Here is a 23,435-nt window from a genome sequence, read left to right on the forward strand (position 1 = left end):
GACGGTGTAGAGGGATCTTTACTCTGTATCTAACCCCGTGCTGTACCTGTCCTGGGAGTGTTTGATGGGGACAGTGTAGAGGGAGCTTTACTCTGTATCTAACCTCGTGCTGTACCTGTCCTGGGAGTGTTTGATGGGGATGGTGTAGAGGGAGCTTTACTCTGTATCTAACTCCTGGTTAAAGCTGTTCCCTTCCAATTGACTTCCTGATTGAGGAAAGAAACAGACCCACAATGCCTCCAGTTTGCTCCTGCTCTGTTAGACTGAGATTGTTTTCTCCCAATGTAAATGATGTATAATAAATTTTTAAGAGAAATTTGTGTGTTTTTGTTGACAAAGTTGTGAAATATTTAGGTTTTGTGTGAATGTTCACTGTTTGCCAATTACCGTCCCATCAGTCTACTCCCGATCACCAGTAAAGTAATGGAAGGGATGATAAACGGTGCTATCAAATGGCACTTGCTTAGCAATAACCTGCTCACCGACATTCACTTTGGGTCCCTTGAGGACCACTCAGTTCCTGACCTCACTACAGCCTTGGTTCAAACATGGACAAAAGAGCTGAACTCCCGAGGTGAGGTGAGAGTGACTGCCCTTGACATCAAGGCAGCATTTGACCGAGTGTGGCATCAAGGAGCCCTAGCAAAACTGAGGTCAATGGGAATTGCGGGAGAAAACTCTCCACTGGTTGGAGTCATACTGAGGACAAAGGAAAATGGGAGATCAATCATCTCAGCTCCAGGACATCACTGCAGGAGTTCCTCAGGGTAGTGTCCTCGGCCCAACCGTCTTCAGCTGCTTCATCAATGACCTTCCTTCCATCATAAGGTCAGAAGTGGGGATGTTCGCTGATGATTGCACAATGTTCAACACCATTCACAACTCCTCAGGTACTGAAGCAGTCCATGTCCAAATGCAGCAAGACCTGGACAATATCCAGGCTTGGGCTGACAAGTGGTAAGTAACATTTACACCACGCAAGTGTCAGGCAATGACCATCTCCACCAATAGAGAATCCAACCATTTCCCCTTTACGTTCAATGGCATTACCCTCACTGAATCCCCCACAATCAACATCCTGGGGGTTACCATTGACCAGAAAATGAACTGGACTAGCCATATAAATATTTGGTTACAAGAGCAGGTCGGAGGCTGGGGACGATGCAGTGAATAACTGAAGCCTGCCCATCATAGATTCAAAAGACATTTACAGCACAGGAGGAGGCCATTTGGCCCATCATGTTTGCGCTGTTCAACCAAGATCTGACTACACTAATCCCATTTTCCAGCGCTTGGCCCATAGCCCTGGAGGCTGTGGCAACGCAAGTGAATATGGAAATACTTAAATGTACGAGAGTTTCTGATTCAACCACCCTTTCAGGCAGAGAGTTCCAGATTCTGGGTAAACAAATTTCTCCTCAATTCCTCTGTTAGCCCTTTTACCTCTTACCTTAAATCTATGGCCCCTTGGTTATTGACCCCTCTACTAATGGAAAAAGTGCCTTCCCATCCACCCCATCTATGCCCCTCATAATCTTATACACCTCTATCAGGTCCCCTTTCAACCTTTGCTGCCCCAAGGAAAACAGCCCCAGCCTATCCAATCTTTCCTCATAGCTCAGACCCTCCAGCCCAGGCAACATCCTGGTAAATGTCCTCTGCACCCTCTCCAGTGCAATCACATCCTTCCTATAATGTTGTTACCAGAACTGCACACAGTACTCCAGTTGTGGCCTAACCAGTGTTTATCAGTTCCAGCATAACCTCCCTGCTCTTGTATTCTCTGCCTCGGCTAATAAAGGCAAGTATCCCATATCCCTTCTTAACCACTTTATCCACCTGCCCTGCTACCTTCAGTGATCTGTGGATATGTGCACCAAGGTCCCATTGATCTTTAGTACTTTCCAGGGTCCTACCATTCATAGTGTAATCCCTTGCCTTGTTAGCCCCTCCCCCCAAGTGCATTACCTCACTTTTCCAGGTTGGATTCCATTTGCCACTGCTCTGCCCACCTGACCAGTCCATTGATATCCTCCTGCAGTTTACGGTTATCCTCGTCACTATTTACCACCCTAACAATTTTCGTGTCACTTGCGAACTTCTTGATCATGCCCCCTACATTTAAGTCTAAATCATTTATGTTCACCACAAACAGCAAGGGCCCCAGCACCGAGCCCTGCGGAACCCCACTGGAATCAGGTTTCCAGTCACAGAAACATCCCTCGACCATCACCCTCTGCTTTCTGCCTCTCAGCCAATTTTGGATCCAATGTGCCACTTTGCTTTGGATCCCATGGGCTCTTACTTTCTTGACCAGTCTGCCATGAGGGACCTTATCAAAAGCCTTGCTAAAGTCCATGTAGACCACATCAAATGCATTACCCTCATCAACACTCCTGGTTACCACCTCAAAAAATTCAATCAAATTTGTCAAACACGACCTTCCCTGAACAAATCCATGCTGACTATCCCTGATTAATCCATGTCTCTCCAAGTGCAGATATATCCTGTCCCTCAGAATTCTTTCTAGTAACTTCCCCATCACTGAGGTTAGACTGACGGGCCTGTAATTTCCTGGTCTATCACTTCCTTTTTTCAATAATGGGACAACATTAGCAGTTCTCCAGTCCTCTGGCACCTCACCTGTGGCCAGAAAGGATTTGAAAATTACTGTTAGGGCCCCCTCTTCCCTTGTCTCTGTCAATAGCCTGGGATATATCTCGCTCAGGCCTGTGGATTTAACCACTTTGGAGGCTGATAAACCTGCTGGTACCTCCTCTCTCTCAATGTTAATGTCCTCTAATATTTCACAGTCCTCCACCCTGATGTCTATACATAAGTCGTCCTTGAGGACTGTACTCATGTCCACCAGCTCCACACACATTACCTCTATGGTCCCTAGTTGGCCCTACTCTTTCCCTCGTTATTGTCGTGTTCTTTATATATTGAAAAAAACTCTTTGGATTTTCCTTTATTCAACCCACCAATGCTTTCTCATGCACACTCTTAACTTTACTCATTTCTTTTTTCAGTTCCCCTCTGCACTTTTTATACTCCTCTAGGGACTCTGTTGTATTGAGCCCTCAATATCTGCCATAAGCCTCTTTCTTTCTTAATCCTAATCTTTACCCTTGACATCCAGCGTTCTCTGGACTTGGTCCCTTACCTTTGTCTTTACGGGTGGATATTTGCTCTACTCTCACTATTTCCTCCTTGAATGCCTCCCATTGCCCTGATACAGTTTTATCTGCAAGTAGCTGCTCCCAGTCCACTTGGGCCAATTGTATCTCATCTCAGTAAAATTAGCCTTTCCCCAGTTTAGAACTTTAATTCCCTCCCCAACCTTATCCTTTTCCATAATTATCCTAAATCTAACTGAGTTATGGTCACTGTCTCCAAAATGCTCCCCTACTGATACGTCTTCCACCTGTCCGGGCTCATTTCCAAACATGAGGCTCAGAACTGTCCCCTCCCTTGTTGGGCTTTCTATGTACTGGCTAAAAAAGTTCTCCTGGATGCAACTTAAGAGTTTTGCTCCCTCCCTACCTTGCACACAAACTATCCCAGTTAATATTCGGGTAGTTAAAATCCCCTACCATTACTGCCTTATTATTCTTACAGTTCTCGGAAATTTGATTACATATTTGATCCTCTATCTCTCCCTGACTGGTTGAGGCCTATAGCACACACCCAACAGCGTGTTTGCCCCTTTTGTGTTTTTACTTCTACCCATATGGCCTCATTTGATGATCTTTCCAAGATGTTATCCCTCCTCACTGCTAGACTTGATTTCTTGATCAATATTGTGACCTCCCTTCACCTCCCCCCACAACCCTTCTATTCCCCTCTCCATCTTGTCTGAATACCCTATAACCAGCAATGTTGAGCTCACATCAGGAGTGTGATGGAATACTCCCCACTTGCCTGGATGAGTGCAGCTCCCACAACGCTCAAGAAGCTTGAAACCAAAAAGGACAAAGCAGCCCCGCTTGATTGGCACCACATCCACAAACATTCACTCCCTCCACCACCAATGCACAGTAGCAACAGTGTGTACCATCTACAAGATGCACTGCAGGAATTCACCAAGGCTCCTTCAACAGTACCTTCCAAACCCACAACCAATACCATCTATAAGGACAAGGATAGCAGATAGATGGGAACACCACCACCTGGAAGTTCCCCTCCAAACCCCTCACCATCCTGACTTGGAAATATATCGCCGTTCCTTCACTGTCGCTGGGTCAAAATCCTGGAACTCCCTCCCTAACAGCACTGTGGGTGTACCTACACCACATGGACTGCAGCGGTTCAAGAAGGCAGCTCACCACCAGCTTCTCAAGGGCAACTAGGGATGGGCAATAAATGCTGGTCTAGCCAAGGATGCCCACATCCCATAAATGAATATAAAACAGCATGGAGATGATCCTAGCTCTTGATCTGTGCATTTCCCTAGTGTACAACCCTTTCTTTGTGAAGCTGAGCAAGGTCTTGGAGTTTGTTCAAAGATTGTGGACCAATTTTGGTTTTAATATCACATAAGTATGTCAGCTGTCACACTCCTGAGGCTCAAAGCTTGATAAAAGAATGGGAACATGGGCTTCTGGAGCTAGACCTGTTTAGAATCCCTGCTGTACATCCTCGTTCCAAAAATAAATATCCCAACCCATCAGAGCACTTTGAACAGACTACAATTGTGACGATTGACTGGGGGCAGTGCGCTGTAATACCAGCCCCATTGTCCCCTGAACCACGACAACTGTCAATAAGTTTGACCAAACCACCAGATTTCCCCAATTCTATCTAACTTTAGTTTAACAGAATATGAGCACCAGGTTTGTAAACTTAATAAGTAAGTAACTGTTTATTGAACAAACTTGTTAACCAATGGCAAAAGAAAGAGATATGAACTGCTAATTTCTAACACTATAACTTAAACTGTATCCCTTAAATCCCTCTACACACACACACAGACACACACTAGAGACATAAGATGCACACAAAAAATGGATTTTAAGGGTGGGATAAAACAGTTCAATAGCACCAATCTGGAGTACAGAATTCGATGGGTTGATTTTGATCGATATCTTCCAAATTCCTTTCAGTTCTTGTTGATGACATGAGGTGGTCTTCCAGCATTTTCAGTATTTAGTTCACTGGTTGAGCACTTTCCTTTCAATGTCTCTAACAGTGATTTTCTCCTTTGCGTCTTGACAGTGGAGGGCAGGTTATAAAGATATGAGGAGAAAAAGCCAGCTAGATATTATTGTGGAATTACTGCAATCTTTCACACAGGAGAGAGAGGTTTTAGGTCTTGTTCCTTTTAGGCGAGAAGCTGTTCTGCTGCACTGTGCTCACATAAAACCTGGTCACCTGGTCAGGAGCCAATTAAAATGCCATTGTCAGGCAGCTCCCTTGATCCAGGACTCCTTTCTGGCACCATTCTGTCTTTCATGGCACATTTTGTTCCAGGACTACCACATTGCATATATCTCTCATCCTGTCCCAGTGGACATGTTTTTCAACCTGCAGCCATTGTAATTTTAACCCAGTCCAACAGAGATAAAAAGATATGTTCCTTACACAATGATGAGATTTCTTTAATGTTGTGAAGCAGAAAGCAGCTGATAAGAGAGAAACAGGGGAAAATCTCAAAATGATGTGTTGGCACAGACTGAGAAGGCAAGTTTTTCATCTATCATTTATCTTCAATATTCACAATATATCCTTTAGGCAAACAAATAGACCCTAATTAGATCTAAGGTGACAAAATAAATAGAGGAAACCAATATTAAATGGATTCAATTTGCATTAAATAAGTATCTGACAGACATAATAATCACAAATATAATTTCAAATCAAACTGGTCCATCAACTAATTAACGCTGGACCTCTGATTCTATTAATTCTAAATCTAAGTTACTGCTAATTACTATACAAATAATTAAATATCAGAGATAGCAGCACAGGTTCTGTATCAACATGTGAACAGTGAGACTGAGCACAATTGTCACATCTGCAATAAGTCAGTCACTGTCTGATTCAGCTTCTCTGAGGGTGGAGTGTGAGTGAGGTGGTGTCAGGAATTTCTGATCAGTTTCCTCCAGAGTACAGAATAGCTCAGAGGAAAGGACAGGTTCAGTAAGGGGAAAGTGTGACTTTCAGCATTGCAGAGTCAAACAAACTGGAGTCAAGGGAATAAAAACAGAAAATACTGGAAATCCTCAGCAGGTCTGGCAGCATCAATGGAGACAAACAATTAACGTTTCAGTTCAATGACCTGTCTAGACTCAGGGTAATTTATACCCTTAACACTGAATATTCTTTGAGAAGGTAATGCAAAACCCTGACTCTGTTCAGAGCAGGAAGGACAGCAAAACTGGTGACAACACAGGCCCCGCCCACTCCCTGCAGCCCCGCCCATGCCCAGCAGCCCCTCCCACTCCCTGTGGCCCCCCCATGCCCTGCAGCCCCGCCCACTCCCTGTGGCCCCGCCCACTCCCTGCTGCCCCCGCTCTGCAGCCCCACCCACTCCCTGCGGTCCCGCCCACTCCCTGTGGCCTCACCCTGCGGCCCCGCCCACCCACTATGGCCCCGCCCACTCCCTGTGGCCCCGCCCATGCCCTGCAGCCCCTCCCACTCCCTGTGGCCCCGCCCATGCACTGCGGTCCCGCCCACACACTGCGGCCCCGCCCACACCCTGTGGCCCCCCCCACTCACTGAGGCCCCGCCCACTCCCTGTGGCCGCTCCCTGCGGCCCCGCCCACTCCATATGGCCCCGCCCACTCACTGTGGCCCCGCCCATGCCCTGCAGCCCCTCCCACTCCCTGCGGCCCCCCCCCACTCCCTGTGGCCCCGCCCATTCCCTAAAGCCCCGCCCACTCCCTGTGGCCCCGCCCACTGCCTGCGGCCCCACCCTTTCCCTCCAGGCCCCTGCCCCCATGCTCTCGCTCCCCATCCTCCTTGCCCCCCTTCCCCTCCGCTTGACCCCCCTCGCCCCTTGCCCCCAACCCCATTGCCCGCTTCCTCACCCCCTCCCCCTGCCCCTCTCCCCCCTCCTCCTTCCCACTCTCCCTCCCCCATTCTCCAGACCCCACCCCCTCTTCAAGCCCCTCCCCCATCTTCAGGTCCCACCCCCTCTCCAAGCCCCGCCCCCATTCTCCAGACCCCACCCCCTCTTCAAGCCCCGCCCCCAACTTCAGGTCCCACCCCCTCTCCAAGCCCCTCCCCCATGCTCCAGGCCCCAACCCCTCTCCAAGCCACGCCCCCTCCAGGCCACGCCCCCATGTCCAGGCTCCTCGCCGCCATGTTGCTCCGGCCTGTGTCTCTCGCTCTGCGTTTTTGCCGTTTCCGCTCGGGCGCCCCGGGGCCCAACGTGGCGGTGGTGAGTCCGGGGGAGAGAGAGGGAGCGGGGGGGAGCGGGGCAGCTGGTGCTCGGGGCGGGGGGGGAGGCCTGAGGGCGGTCTCGGGGGAGGGGGGGGGGTTTCGGGGGGGAGGGTCTCGGGGCCCGGGGTTGTGGGCGGTCCCGTTGGGGGGTCTCGTTTGGGGGGGGGGTGGTCGTGGGGGGAGGGGGTGATCCTGGTGCTGGGGGATTGGGGGTGGGGGGCGTGCTCCTGGGGGGGGTGGTCCTGGGGGGGGTGGTCCTGGGGGTGGGGGGGAGGTGCTGGGGGGGGGTGGTGCTGGGGGGGTGGTCCTGGGGGTGGGGGGGTGGTGCTGGGGGGGGTGGTGCTGGGGGTGGGGGGGTGGTGCTGGGGGGGTGGTTGTCCTGGGGGTGGGGGGGTGGTGCTGGGGGGGGTGGTGCTGGGGGGGTGGTCCTGGGGGTGGGGGGGTGGTGCTGGGGGGGGTGGTGCTGGGGGGGGGTGGTCCTGGGGGTGGGGGGGTGGTGCTGGGGGGGGTGGTCCTGGGGGGGGTGGTGCTGGGGGGGGTGGTCCTGGGGGTGGTGCTGGGGGGGTGGTGCTGGGGGGGTGGTTGTCCTGGGGGTGGGGGGGTGGTGCTGGGGGGGGTGGTGCTGGGGGGGTGGTCCTGGGGGTGGGGGGGTGGTGCTGGGGGGGGTGGTGCTGGGGGGGTGGTCCTGGGGGTGGGGGGGTGGTGCTGGGGGGGCAGGGGGGTGGTGCTGGGGGGGTGGTTGTCCTGGGGGTGAGGGGGTGGTGCTGGGGGGGTGGTTGTCCTGGGGGTGGGGTGGTGGTGCTGGGGGGGCAGGGGGGGTGGTGCTGGGGGGGCAGGGGGGGTGGTGCTGGGGGGGTGGTTGTCCTGGGGGTGGGGGGGTGGTGCTGGGGGGGCAGGGGGGTGGTGCTGGGGGGGTGGTTGTCCTGGGGGTGGGGGGGTGGTGCTGGGGGGGCAGGGGGGTGGTGCTGGGGGGGTGGTCCTGGGGGTGGGGGGGTGGTGCTGGGGGGGCAGGGGGGTGGTGCTGGGGGGGGTGGTTGTCCTGGGGGTGAGGGGGTGGTGCTGGGGGGGTGGTTGTCCTGGGGGTGGGGTGGTGGTGCTGGGGGGGCAGGGGGGTGGTGCTGGGGGGGTGGTTGTCCTGGGGGTGGGGGGGTGGTGCTGGGGGGGCAGGGGGGGTGGTGCTGGGGGGGTGGTCCTGGGGGGCGGGTGGGTGGTGCTGGGGGGGCAGGGGGGTGGTGCTGGGGGGGCAGGGGGGTGGTGCTGGGGGGGCTGTTGTCCTGGGGGTGGGGGGGTGGTGCTGGGGGGGTGGTGCTGGGGGGGCTGTTGTCCTCAGCAAGAATAAAACTGGGAGTTTCTGTTACAAAAACAAAACCTGCTGGAAATTCTCAGCGGGTCCGACAGCTTCTGTCACTTGTTGTTGATGTTGTTCTTTCCAGAGTTCCTGCTATTCGCACGTTCTCCTTTCTGACCTTAATGACACCATTAACACCCACTTTGTCCTTTTGTTCACAACGCCTCTGTCAATCTCTCCTTTGCCTCCACCTATCGCTGTGGAGCTTCACCTGCTCCACCCCCCCTTACACAGTATACATTTCATCACATTTTTACTTGAGCTCTGAAGAATAGTCATATGGACTCAAAACGTTAACCCTGTTCCTCTCTCCACAGACACTGTTAGAGCTGCTGTTTGTCCAGCATTTTTTGTTTTTGTTTCGGATTTCCAGCATCTGTAGTATTTTGGCTTTATTATATGAGAGTTTCTGTTCGTGTTCCCTGCAGGTTCTCTCTGGGTGTGGAGTTTACGATGGAACCGAAATTCACGAGGCTTCAGCGTGAGAGGATTTTACACAAAATTAAACCAGCTTCACCCTGAAAACAGCAAACAGAGATTTTAATCAAAATCCCCCTTGGTGTACCAAAGAGGGTATCTAACCCCGTGCTGTACCTGTCCTGGGAGTGTTTGATGGGGACGGTGTAGAGGGAGCTTTACTCTGTATCTAACCCCGTGCTGTACCTGTCCTGGGAGTGTTTGATGGGGACGGTGTAGAGGGAGCTTTACTCTGTATCTAACCCCGTGCTGTACCTGTCCTGGGAGTGTTTGATGGGGCCAGTGTAGAGGGAGCTTTACTCTGTATCTAACCCCGTGCTGTACCTGTCCTGGGAGTGTTTGATGGGGACGGTGTAGAGGGAGATTTACTCTGTATCTAACCCCGTGCTGTACCTGTCCTGGGAGTGTTTGATGGGGACAGTGTAGAGGGAGCTTTACTCTGTATCTAACCCCGTGCTGTACCTGTCCTGGGAGTGTTTGATGGGGACTGTGTAGAGGGAGATTTACTCTGTATCTAACCCCGTGCTGTACCTGTCCTGGGAGTGTTTGATGGGGACAGTGTAGAGGGAGCTTTACTCTATCTAACTCCGTGCTGTACCTGTCCTGGGAGTGTTTGATGGGGACAGTGTAGAGGGAGATTTACTCTGTATCTAACCCCATACTGTACCTGTCCTGGGAGTGTTTGATGGGGACAGTGTAGAGGGAGCTTTACTCTGTATCTAACCCCGTGCTGTATCTGTCCTGGGAATGTTTGTTGGGGACAGTGTAGAGAGAGCTTTACTCTGTATCTAACCCCGCGCTGTACCTGTCCTGGGAGTGTTTGATGGGGACAGTGTAGAGGGAGCTTTACTCTGTATCTAACCCAAGTTGTGCTTATCTGAATGTGGAGTTGGGTTCCTGAGCTTACTTTTTGTTATCTATAGTGTTCAGTTCGGGTGGAATTAATTCTCCCAGTTTTGTTTCAGGATTTTGCTTCACCTGAGTCGTGGAGGGGCTGAGGTCCAGGTTTACGCTCCTGATATCTCTCAGATGCATGTGGTGGATCATGTCAAGGGGGAGCCTACTGGAGAGAGCAGGTGAGTGAATCATGAGCTTGTGTGCACATACATGTCAGTGGGTGTGGGTGCGAGCATGCTTGAGTGTGTGTCTGTGCAAGGTCATGTGAGCCCATGTGTATGTGAACGTGTATAGGGACCTGTCCTGTTCTGGAGGGAGGTATGCTAGTGAAGCTATCCAAACCACCGTGAAATAAATGACCGGATAATGTGCTCTCATCATGAAGGTTGTTTTGCAAATAAAAACAAAGTACTGGAATCCTCAGCAGATCTGGCAGCATCTGTGGAGAGAGAAGCTGAGTTTACAATCCTGATCAATGACCCTTCGAGAGCGCGGAGAGATGGAACAGGTTTTAAGCCAGGGAGGAAAGGTCAGAGCAAAACGACTGACTGACTGTCGCTGATGGGGTGGAAGGGAGGAGAGATTAAGTAACAGGTTTATAATGAAGGCAGCAAGATTGTGATGGTGCAAACAAAGAAACAGGAGGAGAATGGGATGGAGTCCGTTAAGGAAGCTGGGTGTGAGGAAGTGTGGTCAAGGTGGCTGTGGGAGTCGCTGAGCTTGAAGTGAATCCTGGTTGATACCAGGGCCTCTTCTGAGTCCGCACTTCTGCTCTCGCCCAGGAGGATGAGGGGTGGGAACAAGGCTATGAGGGGACTGGACAGTGTGGATGGGAAGGCTGTTTCCCTTAGCAGAGAGGTCAGTGACTAGGAGGCATAGATTTAAAGTGATCGGTGCAAGGATTAGAGATATGGAAAAATGTATTCACCCAGTGTGGTAAGGGTCAGGAACTCACTGCCTGAAAAGGGAGTAGAGGCAGAAACCCTCAACTCATTTAAAAGGTGTCTGGATATGCACCTCAAGTGTCAGAACCTGCAGGTCCAAGGGTCAAGTGCTGGAAAATAGGATTAGGCCGGTGGGCTTGTTTTTTTGGTCAGTGTAAATACAATGGACAGAATGGTCTCCCTCAGTGCTGTAAATTTTTCTACATTTTCTAAATATCTGAAGGGAGGAATGTGCGAGGAGTGGAGAGAGGGTGGGGGAGTGGCAGTATGTAATTGTTCCTTAGGAGAGCCAGTATAGACACTATGGGTCAAATGGCCACCTTCTGTGCTGTAACGATTCTATGATTCACCCATTCCCCTCCCTCCCAGAACTGCGATAGGGTTTCCCTTGCCCTCACCTTCCACCCCACCAGACTCCACGCACACCATTCATCCCCCATCCTCCGCCATTTCCACCACTTCCAGCATGATGCCACCACCAAAAACAGTTTCCCTTCTCCTTGTCCTTCAGCATTCTGAAGAGACAGTTCCCTCCGTGCCACCCCTGTGGTTGCCTGAATCATCCCCTGCACCCCTTCCTAGGGCCCCTTCCCATGCTAGCGCAGATGATGTAACTCCTGCCATTTTACCTCTTTCCTTCTCACCATCCAAGGCCCAAACACTCCTTCCAGCTGCAAGAGTTATTTACTTGATCTTCTTTCAATTTAGTATACTGCATTCATACCTCACAATGTGGTCCATTCGACATTGAGGAGGTCAAAAACAGACTGGGTGACCGCTTTGTGGAACACCACCATTCAGTCCGCAAGCCTGACCCCAAGCTTCCTGTCACCTGTCATTTTAATTCTCCACCTTTCTCTCACACAGACCTCTCTGCCCTCAGCCTCCTGCACTGCTCCAGTGAAGCTCAAAGAACAGCATCTCATCTTTCAATTAGCCATTTTACATACTCCTGGACTCAACACTGAGTTCAACAATTTCACTTCTTAAACTTTCTCTCTATTTTCTACCCTTTTTTCCTCCTCTCGTTTTTCTCTTGTTTTTGCTTTGTGGATAGCAGCTGCTCACCATGCTGCCATTCACACCACCTCTAGTCATATCCTCTGTTTCTTTACTTGTCCTGTTCCCTTTGGCCTTGCACCATGAATCCTATTGTCACTGAATCTCTCCTTCCCTCCACAGACTTGTTTTACCCTTTCCTGTCTGGCTTAAAAGCCTGTTCCGACTCGCAGTGCTCCCAGTTATGATTGAAAGGTCACCCAACCTGAAACGTTAACTCTGCTTCTCTCTCCACAGATGCTGTCTGACCTGCTGAGATTTTCCAGCATTTACTGCTACAGTATCGAGAGTATTTTCCTCCGTGTTAATGGATAATTGATGTTTCCTCCTCTCTCCAAACTGTTTTTGTTTATTCAGGTTTGCTACATCATGAGGTGATGGTGAGCTACCTTCTTAAATCACTGTAGTCTGGGTGATTTTAGTTTTATTCTCTGCAGTGGATTTGATTGACTTGCTCGGCCATTTCAGAGGCATTTAAGAGTCAACCACGTTGCTGTGGGTCTGGAGTCACATGTAGGGCAGATTGGGTAAGGAAGACAGATTTCCTTCCCTAAAGGACATTAATGAACCAGATGGGTTTTTATGAAAACCCAGTAAATTGTTGGTCACCATTACTGAACTCCGCTCCTGATTTCGAGATTTTTAAAAATTGGATTCAAATTTTTAGGCAGCCAAGGATGAGATTTGAACTCATGGGTCCAGTAACGTAATCAGCTATAGCACGTGGGAGCGGTCTCTCAGTCACTGTCATTCTGTCTCTCTGCCTGCCTCTCTCTCGTGCTCCCGCTTTCTCTCTCGCGCTCCCTCTCGTGCTCCCGCTCTCTCTCTCGCGCTCCCGCTCTCTCTCTCTCTCGCGCTCCCGCTCTCTCTCTCTCTCACGCTCCTGCTCTCTCTCTCGTGCACCCGCTCTCTCTCACTCTCTCATGCACCCGCTCTCTCTCTCGCGCTCCCGCTCTCTCTCTCTCACGCTCCCGCTCTCTCTCTCTCGCGCTCCCGCTCTCTCTCTCGCGCTCCCGCTCTCTCTCTCGCGCTCCCGCTCTCTCTCGCGCGCTCCCGCTCTCTCTTTTGCTCTCACGCGCTCCCGCTCTCTTTCGCTCTCGCGCGCTCCCGCTCTCTCTCTCGCTCTCGCGCGCTCCTGCTTGCTCTCGCGCGCTCCCGCTCTCACTCGCGCGCACCCGCTCTCACTCGCATGCACCCACTCTCACTCGCGCGCTCTCGCTCTCACTCGCGCGCTCCCGCTCTCACTCGCGCTCCTCATTCGTGCTCCTGCTCCGGCTCATGCTCCTGGCTCTCACGCTCGCTCTCTCTCTCTCCCTGCCCGCCCCCTCTCGCTCTCCCTGCCCACCCCCCTCTCGCTCTCTCCCTGTCCTCCGCGCCCTTTCCGTCTGTCTCCCTCCCTCCCTCTCTTTTTCTGCCTCTTTGTGACTTGTCATGCTGAATTATCTCCCCCTACCCCACAGGAATGTTATGGTGGAGTCAGCTCGGATTGCCCGTGGTAAGATCCTGGATCTTGCCAGGCTGAACGCCCAGGATCACGACGCGGTTATCTTCCCCGGTGGGTTTGGTGCAGCCAAGAATCTGTGAGTATTCCTGCTGAGCCATTTGTCTGTGATATACCAGCTGATAGATAACTCCATGGGCAATGGTACAACTCCCTTTCCCGCTGAGTGTTGTTGGGCCCAATGGTGGGCGAGGGTGAGCACACGAACAAGGAGCAGGAGTCGGCCATTCAGCCCATCAAGCCAACTCCGCCATTTAATAAGGTCATGGATGACCTGATAGTAACCTGAAACTGTATCCCACCTACCCCCGATAGCCTATCACCTGCTTGCTTCCCAAGAATCTACCCACCTTTGCCTCAAAAATATTCAAAGACTCTGCTTCCACCACCTTATCAGGAAGAGAGTTACAAAGACTCACAACCCACTGAGTGAAAAAATTTAACCCCATGTATTGGCGAATCCTTATTTTCAAACAGTGACCCCTAGATCTAGATTGTTCCACAAGAGGAAACATCCTCTCCACATCCACCCTGTCAAGACACCTCAGGATCCTACCCCAGATAACCTTAGATTCTTATTAAGCAAGGGAATCAATCTACCTCTGCCTTAATATTCAGTGACCCCACCTCCACCGCCTTTGTAGGCAGAGAGATCCAAAGGTGCAAAACACTTTGACAGAAAAGTGCAGCGCTGAGGGTGTGCCGCACTGCCGGAGCGTCAGCGCTGAGGGTGTGCCGCACTGCCGGAGCGTCAGCGCTGAGGGTGTGCCGCACTGGCGGAGCGTCAGCGCTGAGGGTGTGCCGCACTGGAGGAGCGTCAGCGCTGAGGGTGTGCCGCACTGCCGGAGCGTCAGCGCTGAGGGTGTGCTGCACTGGCGGAGCGTCAGCGCTGAGGGTGTGCCGCACTGGCGGAGCGTCACGCTGAGGGTGTGCCGCACTCTGAGGTTCAGTGCTCGGGAACAGGCTATCCGAGGAGTTGTTAGTGTGCAATGGGAAGGGATTAATTAATAATCTTGTTGTGCGGGGCTGTTTAGGAAACAGTGACCATAACATGGCAGAGTTCTTCTTTAGGATGGAAAGTGAAGTAGCCTGATCCGAAACTAGCATCCTAAATCTTAATAAAGGAAACTGTGAGTGTATGAGGCATGAGTTGTCTAAGATAGATTAGGGAACATCATTAAAAGGTTTGATGGTGGATAGACAATGACTAATATTTAAGGAACAAATGTACACATTACAACAGTTATACATTCCTTTCTGGTGCAAAAGCACAACAGGAAAAGCGGCTTAACCATGGCTAACAAAAGAAATTAAGGACAGTATTAGATCCGAAGAGGAGTCACATAAAGTTGCTAGAAAAAGTAGCAAGCCTGAGGATTGGAAGCAGTTTAGAATTCAGCAAAGGAGGACCAAGAGATGGACTCAGAGGGGAAAAATAGAGCATGAGAGTAAACCTGCAAGGAACATAAAAGCTTTTATGAGTATGTAAAAAGGAAAAGATTAATGAAGACAAACGTAAGTCCCTTACTGTCTGAAACAGTAGAATTTATATCTTCACAGAGGAAGACACAAATAACTTCCCAGAAATACTAGGGAACCAAGGGTCTAGTGAGAAGGAGGAATTGAAGGAAATGAGTATCACTAAAACAATAGAGCTGGAGAAATTAATGGGACTGAAAGCCAATAAACCTCCAGGGCCAAAAATCTACATCCCAGGGTACGAAAGGAGGTGGCCATGGAAATAGTGAATGCATTGGTTGTCACCTTCCAAAATTCTGTAGATTCTGGAACAGTCCTGGCAGGTTGGAGGGTGGAAATGTAACCCCACTATTTAAAAAAGGAGGGAGGGAGAAAACAGTGAATTGCAGACCGGTTAGTCTAACATCAGTGATAGGGAAAATGCTAGAGTCCAATATAAAGGATGTGATAACAGGACACTTAGAAAATATCAACGGGATTAGACAAAGTGAACGTGGATTCATGAAAGGGAAATCATGTTTGACAAACCTACTGGAGTTTTTTGACTTCATACCTAGCAGAATAGATAAAGGGGAACCAATGGATGTGGTATCTTTGGATTTTCAGAAAGCTTTTGATAAAGTTCCACTTAAGAGGGTAGTGTGTAAAATTACAGCACATGGGATTGGGGATAATATATTGGTGTGGATTGAGAATTGGTTATCAGACAGGAAACAGAGAGGAGGAATAAACGGGTCTTTTTCTGTATGGTAGGCAGTGACTAGTGGGGTACCGCAGGGATCAGTGCTTGGGCCCCAGCTGTTCACAATATATATCAATGACTTGGATGAGGGAACCAAATGTAATATTTCCAAGTTTGCTGATCACATGAAATTTGATGGGAAAATGAGTTGTGAGGAGGATGTTGAGAGGCATCAAGGTGATATAGACAGGTTGACTGAGTGGGAAAATACATGACAGATGCAGTATAATGTGGATAAGTGTAAAGTTATCCACTTTGGTAGGAGAAACAGAATGGCAGAGTATTATTTAAATGGTGATAGACTGGGAAATGTTGATGTACAAAGGGACCTGGGTGTCCTTGTACACCAGGCACTGAAAGCAAGCATGCAGGTGCAGCAAGTAATTAGAAAGGCAAATGGTAGGTTGGCCTTCATTGCGAGAGAACTTGAGTACAGGAGCAAGGATGTCTTACTGCAGCTGTACAGGGCCTTGGTGAGACCACACCTGGAGTAATGTATGCAGTTTTTGGTCTCCTTACCTAAGAAAGGATATACTTGCCATTGAGGGAGTGCAGCGAGGGTTCACCGACTGATTCCTGGGATGGCAGGATTGTCGTATGAGGAGAGATTGGGCTGACTAGGCCTGTATTCACTGGAGTTTAGAAGAATGAGAGGAGATCACATTGAAACATAAAATTCTGACAGGGCTGGACAAACTGGATACAGGGATGATGTTTCCTCTGGCTGGGGGGGTCTAGAACCAGGGGTCACAGTCTCAGGATACGGGGTGGGCCATTTAGGACTGAGATGAGGAGAAACTTCTTCACTCAGAGGGTGGTGAACCTGTGGAATTCTCTACCACAGAAGCTGTGGAGGCCAAGACACTGAGTATATTTAAGATAGAAATAGATAATTCTAGACGCTAAAGGCTTCAAGGGGTATGGGGAGAGAGTGGGAGTATGGTGTTGAGATTGAGGATCAGGCAGGATCATATTGAATGGTGGAGCAGGCGCGAAGGGCCGAATTACCGACTCCTATTTTCTATGTTTCTAAGTACTGAGGGAGTACTGAGGGAGTACTGCATTGTCAGAGGATTGGGGTGTTAAACCAAATTTGTCTTCATTGAGGTGATTGCGATGTGTAGTGAGATGGAGGCTGTGATGTGGGTTGAATGCTGACGCTGTGTGGAACACTGTTAGATTGAAGGTTTCTCAACACGGTACTGTTGAGTCTGAACTCTCTTTGTTGCCTCCAGCTCAACCTTTGCCATGGACGGTAAGGACTGCAAAGTAATCCCTGACATCGAGCGTGTCATCACCGAGTTCCACAGGGCACGGAAACCCATTGGGTAAGGAGCAGAGCAGGCTGGTTCGGGGGGAGTGGTCATAGCATGGTTCACTGAGTGACAGTGTGAGGGAGCTGGATTAACATCAGTACAGATACAGTCAGTAACACAGCGTGCTGGGGGGAGAGGGGTTACTGAGTGACAGCGTGAGGGAGCTGGCTTAACATCAGTAGAGATACAGTCAGTAACACAGGGCGCTGGGGGGAGAGGGGTTACTGAGTGACAGTGTGAGGGAGCTGGATTAACATCAGTAGAGATACAGTCAGTAACACAGGGTGCTGGGGGAGAGGGGTTACTGAGTGACAGTGTGAGGGAGCTGGATTAACATCAGTAGAGATACAGTCAGTAACACAGGGTGCTGGGGGAGAGAGGGGTTACTGAGTGACAGTGTGAGGGAGCTGGATTAACATCAGTAGAGATACAGTCAGTAACACAGGGCGCTGGGGGAGAGGGGTTACTGAGTGACAGTGTGAGGGAGCTGAATTAACATCAGTAGAGATACAGTCAGTAACACAGGGTGCTGGGGGAGAGAGGGGTTTACTGAGTGACAGTGTGAGGGAGCTGGATTAACATCAGTAGAGATACAGTCAGTAACACAGGGCGCTGGGGGAGAGAGGGGTTACTGAGTGACAGTGTGAGGGAGCTGGATTAACATCAGTAGAGATACAGTCAGTAACACAGGGCGCTGGGGGGAGAGGGTTCACTGAGTGACAGTGTGAGGGAGCTGGATTAACATCAGAAGAGATACAGTCAGTAACACCGGGCGCTGGGGGAGAGAGGGGTTACTGAGTGACATTGTGAGGGAGCTGGATTAACATCAGTAGAAATACAGTCAGTAACACAGGGTGCTGGGGGAGAGGGGTTACTGAGTGATTGTGTGAGGGAGCTGGATTAACATCTGTAGAGATAGAGTCAGTAACACAGGATGCTGGGGTGAGAGGTGTCACAGAGTGACTGTGTGAGGGAGCTGGATTAACATCAGTAGAGATACAGTCAGTAACACAGGGTGCTGGGGGAGAGGGGTTACTGAGTGACAGTGTGAGGGAGCTGGATTAACATCAGTAGAGACACAGCCAGAAACACAGGGCGCTGGGGGAGAGAGGGGTTACTGAGTGACAGTGTGAGGGAGCTGGATTAACATCAGTAGAGACACAGCCAGTAACACAGGGCGCTGGGGGAGAGAGGGGTTACTGAGTGACTGTGAGGGAGCTGGATTAAATCAGTAGAGATACAGTCAGTGACACAGAGCACTGGGGGAGAGAGGGGTTACTGAGTGACTGTGTGAGGGAGCTGGATTAACCAGTAGAGATACAGTCAGTGACACAGAGTGCTGGGGGAGAGGGGTTACTGAGTGACAGTGAGTGGGAGCTAGATTAAATCAGTAGAGATACAGTGACACAGCGCACTGGGGGAGAGAGGGGTTAATGAGTGTCAGTGTGAGGGAGCTGGATTAACATCAGTAGAGATACAGTCAGTGACACAAGGCACTGGGGGAGAGGGGTTAATGAGTGACAGTGTGAGGGAGCTGGATTAACATGGGGAGAGATACAGCCAGTAATACCAGGCACTGGGGGGAGAGGGGTTACTGAGTGACAGTGAGAGGGAGCTGGATTAACAGCAGTAGAGATACAGTCAGTAACATAGGGTGGTGGGGGGAGAGGGGTTACTGAGTGACAGTGTGTGGGAGCTGGATTAACATCAGTAGAGATACAGTCAGTAACACCAGGCGCTGGGAGGAGAGGGGTTACTGAGTGACAGTGAGAGGGAGCTGGATTAACATCAGTAGAGATACAGTCAGTAACACAGGGCACTGGGGGAGAAGGGTTACTGAGTGACAGTGTGAGGGAGCTGGATTAACATCAGTAGAGATACAGTCAGTAAAACAGGGCGCTGGGGGAGAGGGGTTACTGAGTGACAGTGTGAGGGAGCTGGATTAACATCAGTAGCGATACAGTCAGTAACACAGGGCAATGGGGTGAGAGGTGTCACTGAGTGATTGTGTGAGGGAGCTGGATTAACATCAGCAGAGATACAGTCAGTAACACAGGGCAATGGGGGGAGAGGGGGTTACTGAGTGACAGTGTGAGGGAGCTGGATTAACATCAGTAGAGATACAGTCAGTAAGACAGGGCATTGGGGGGAGAGGGGTTACTGAGTGACTGTGTGAGGGAGCTGGATTAAATCAGTAGAGATACAGTCAGTGACACAGGGCACTGGGGGGAGAGGGGTTACTGAGTGACAGTGTGAGGGAGCTGGATTAACATCAGTAGAGATACAGTCAGTAAAACAGGGCGCTGGGAGGAGAGGGGTTACTGAGTGACAGTGTGAGGGAGCTGGATTAACATCAGTAGAGATACAGTCAGTAAGACAGGGCATTGGGGGGAGAGGGGTCACTGAGTGACTGTGTGAGGGAGCTGGATTAACATCAGTAGAAATACAGTCAGTAACACCGGGCGCTGGGGAGAGAGGGGTTACTGAGTGACAGTATGAGGGAGCTGGATGAACATCCATCGGATTTACAGTGTTATGTTGGCAGATGCATAGGTTAAAATTGCAATCAATTGGGAGGCAGTGGAATGTGAGTGGGATAAATTATTGTCCAGATTTGAGGTAGGAGCTTTGACCTCTGCTCCAACCTGGAACACAGCTGCCTTTCACCTCTCTGACGTTTGTTCCAGGTTATGTTGCATTGCCCCTGTGCTGGCTGCCAAAGTGCTTCCTGGAGTAGAGGTCACTGTCGGCCATGAGGATGAGGATGGTGGAAAATGGCCGTATGCTGGAACAGCGGCAGCCATCGTTTCCATGGGAGGCAAACACACAGTCAGCGAGGTTGATATATCCTTTTGAGCTGGTTACACCTGTCAGTGAGTGGGAAAGAACCAGATCAGAGTGTAACAGGGGCCCCTGGGTAATTGGGGTTTGGCTTGTTCTGGGATTGTTGGGGCTGTGGCATGTGTAAGGGGGTGCTCTAGGGTGGGGTGTTGTCCCTGTGTAAGGGGGTGCTCTAGGGTGGGGTGTTGTCCCTATGTAAGGGGGTGCTGTAGGGTGGGGTGTTGTCACTGTGTAAGGGGGTGCTCTAGGGTGGGGTGTTGTCCCTGTGTAAGGGGGTGCTCTAGGGTGGGGTGTTGTCCCTGTGTAAGGGGGTGCTCTAGGGAGGGGTGTTTTCCCTGTGTAAGGGGGTGCTCTAGGGAGGGGTGTTGTCCCTGTGTAAGGGGGTGCCCTAGGGTGGGGTGTTGTCCCTGTGTAAGGGGGTGCTCTAGGGTGGGGTGTTTTCCCTGTGTAAGGGGGTGCTCTAGGGTGGGATGTTGTCCCTGTGTAAGGGGGTGCTCTAGGGTGGGGTGTTGTACCTGTGTAAGAGGGTGCTCTAGGGTGGGGTGTTGTCTCTGTGTAAGGGAGTGCTTTAGGGTGGGGTGTTGTCCCTGTGTAAAGGGGTGCTCTAGGGTGGGGTGTTTTCCCTGTGTAAGGGGGTGCTCTAGGGTGGGGTGTTGTCCCTGTGTAAGGGGGTGCTCTAGGGTGGGGTGTTGTCCCTGTGTAAGGGGGTGCTCTAGGGTGGGATGTTGTCCCTGTGTAAGGGGGTGCTCTAGGGTGTGGTGTTTTCCCTGTGTAAGGGGGTGCTCTAGGGTGGGGTGTTGTCCCTGTGTAAGGGGGTGCTCTAGGGTGGGGTGTTGTCCCTGTGTAAGGGGGTGCTCTAGGGTGGGGTGTTGTCCCTGTGTAATGGGGTGCTCTAGGGTGGGGTGTTTTCCCTGTGTAAGGGGGTGCTCTAGGGTGGGGTGTTGTCCCTGTGTAAGGGGGTGCTCTAGGGTGGGGTGTTGTCCCTGTGTAAGGGGGTGCTCTAGGGTGGGATGTTGTCCCTGTGTAAAGGGGTGCTCTAGGGTGGGATGTTGTCCCTGTGTAAAGGTGTGCTCTAGGGTTGGGTGTTGTCCCTGTGTAACGGGATGCTCTAGCATGTGGTGTTGTCCCTGTGTAAGGGGGTGCTCTAGGGTGGGATGTTGTCTCTGTGTAAGGGGGTGCTCTAGGGTGGGGTGTTGTCCCTGTTTAAGGGGGTGCTCTAGGGTGGGGTGTTGTTCCTGTGTAAGGTGGTGCTCTAGGGTGGGGTGTTGTCCCTGTGTAAGGTGGTGCTCTAGGGTGGGGTGTTGTCCCTGTGTAAGGGGGTGCTCTAGGGTGGAGTGTTGTCCCTGTGTAAGGGGGTGCTCTAGGGTGGGATGTTGTCCCTGTGTAAGGGGGTGCTCTAGGGTGGGGTGTTGTCCCTGTGTATGGGGGTGCTCTAGGGTGGGGTGTTGTCCCTGTGTAAGGGGGTGCTCTAGGGTGGGATGTTGTCCCTGTGTAAGGGGGTGCTCTAGGGTGTGGTGTTGTCCCTGTGTAAGGGGGTGCTCTAGGGTGGGGTGTTGTCCCTGTGTAAAGGGGTGCTCTAGGGTGGGGTGTTGTCCCTGTGTATGGGGTTGCTCTAGGGTGGAGTATTGTCCCTGTGTAAGGTGGTGCTCTAGGGTGGGGTGTTGTCCCTGTGTTTGTTCGATTGGTTTCCTTCACGCCCTCTCACTGTGCTCATGTGGATCGTGAGAATATGATTGTGACGACACCAGCCTTCATGTGTGAAACTAAACTTCATCACATCTTCGATGGGATTGGAGCGATGGTACAGCGAGTACTGAAACTAACGGGGAAATGATGCTGCTTAGACCACAACTCAAGCAGCAGATCAATGATTAATGAATGAATGTGTGGGTGAGTGAGCGGATATGTGTGTGTCTGGGGGCATGTCTGGGTATGTACGTGTACCTTGTCAGTGGGCGTGTGTGTATGTTGGGCGGGGTGTGTGTGTCTGCCTACCTTGTCGGCAGTTGTGTGCACGCTTGTCTAACTGGGTAGGCGGCTGTGATCTAGTCTGACCTAATGAAGCTGCTGGAGCCTGCGAGAGAATTTCAGTGACAGTATTACAGGGTGATCTGTGTAATGCCATTAAAATGCCATGATTGGACAGTGGGTGGATCATTCTTGTCCATGTGTGAGATCTGCCATGATTGCTATATGAATTACGCTGTGTTAGTTACCCTACATCAGGTTAAGAAGTGTAATCTGCTCTTTGTAGAATTGAGTGAATGTTAGGAACCATTGTTTTGATTTGGGATCGATTAAATATTACAATCATGCTGCTGTGATTGGTATACTTTAAAAACAATTCTTTCCTTCAGAATCCTGTTGCTCCCTCTGGCAATCAGGGATGCTGTGTCTGAGGGTGGGGTGGTGATGGCAGTGTGTGAGGGTCGACAAGAGACCTGTATTTTAAGTGCAGGCAATCCTGGGCTCAGTTCTGATAACGCAAATAGAAATAACTAAGTATGATCTGATAGCCATTACAGAGACATGGCTGCGGGATGACATAGATTGGACTGAAGGACGTGTGACATGTAGGAAGGACAGGAAGTTAGGAAAAGGTGGAGGGGCGGCTCTGTTAATTAATGATGCTATTAGCACATTAGAGAGGGAATGGCCTAGGTTCAGGAAACCAGGATGTAGAGGAGGTTTGGGTTAAGATGAGGAATGATAAAGGCAAGAAGTCACTTTTTTTTATTCACAGAAGCACAGAATCGGCCCATCGAGTCTGCACCGACACATGAGAAACACCTGACCTACCTACCTTATCCATTTACCAGCACTTGGCCCATAGTCTTGAATGTTATGACGTGCCAAATGCTCACCCAGGTACATCCTGTGAGGCAACCTGCCTCCACCACCCTCCCAGGCAGCGCATTCCAGACCGTCACCACCCTCTGGGTAAAAACCTTTTTCCTCACATCCCCCCTAAACCTCCTGCCCCTCACCTTGAACTTGTGTCCCCTCATGAGCTGAGAAACACTAAGGGGCAAAAAACATTAGTGGGGGTTGTATATAGACCCACAAACTGTAGTGGTGATGTTGGGAATGGCATTAAACAGGAAATTAGAGACACATGTAATAAAGGAACATCTGTAATTATGGGTGACTTTAATCTGCATATAGATTGGGCAAATCAACTTAATAACAATACCGTAGAGGAGGAATTCCTGGAGTGTATACGGGATGTTTTTCTGGACCAATACATTGAGGAACCAACTAGAGAACAGACCGTCCTAGACTGGGTATTGTGTAATGAGAAAGGAATAATTGGCAATCTAGTTGTGCGAGGCCCCTTGGGGATGAGCGACCATAATATGATAGAATTCTTCATCAAGATGGAGAGTGACATAGTTGATTCTGAGACGAGGGTCCTGAATCTTAATAAAGGAAACTACGATGGTAC

At 50.7% G+C, this 23,435-nt stretch overlaps 1 protein-coding gene across 1 annotated transcript; it reads left to right on the plus strand.

Moving 5' to 3' along the window:
- Nucleotides 1-7,271: 7,271 nt before the first annotated feature.
- On the plus strand, nucleotides 7,272-22,305 carry gatd3a (glutamine amidotransferase class 1 domain containing 3A). Its single transcript, XM_041211358.1, has 7 exons — nucleotides 7,272-7,384; nucleotides 9,163-9,215; nucleotides 10,177-10,287; nucleotides 13,572-13,691; nucleotides 17,069-17,161; nucleotides 19,837-19,993; nucleotides 21,696-22,305. The coding sequence occupies exons 1-7, from the start codon at nucleotides 7,286-7,288 to the stop codon at nucleotides 21,822-21,824; spliced, it is 762 nt and encodes a 253-aa protein (XP_041067292.1). The 5' UTR covers nucleotides 7,272-7,285; the 3' UTR covers nucleotides 21,825-22,305.
- Nucleotides 22,306-23,435: the final 1,130 nt, after the last annotated feature.

The sequence above is a fragment of the Carcharodon carcharias genome, chromosome 18 (genome assembly GCF_017639515.1).
Source record: "Carcharodon carcharias isolate sCarCar2 chromosome 18, sCarCar2.pri, whole genome shotgun sequence".
Taxonomy (NCBI): Eukaryota; Metazoa; Chordata; class Chondrichthyes; order Lamniformes; family Lamnidae; genus Carcharodon; species Carcharodon carcharias.

What these genes read in the sequence shown, in the direction of transcription:
- gatd3a (XM_041211358.1), top strand. Translation starts at nt 7,286, where the DNA reads ATGTCCAGGCTCCTCGCCGCCATGTTGCTCCGGCCTGTGTCTCTCGCT. An exon ending in CGGGGCCCAACGTGGCGGTG is followed by an intron (nt 7,385 to 9,162) that starts GTGAGTCCGGGG and finishes TGTTCCCTGCAG; the next exon opens with GTTCTCTCTGGGTGTGGAGT. An exon ending in GAGCCTACTGGAGAGAGCAG is followed by an intron (nt 10,288 to 13,571) that starts GTGAGTGAATCA and finishes CCTACCCCACAG; the next exon opens with GAATGTTATGGTGGAGTCAG.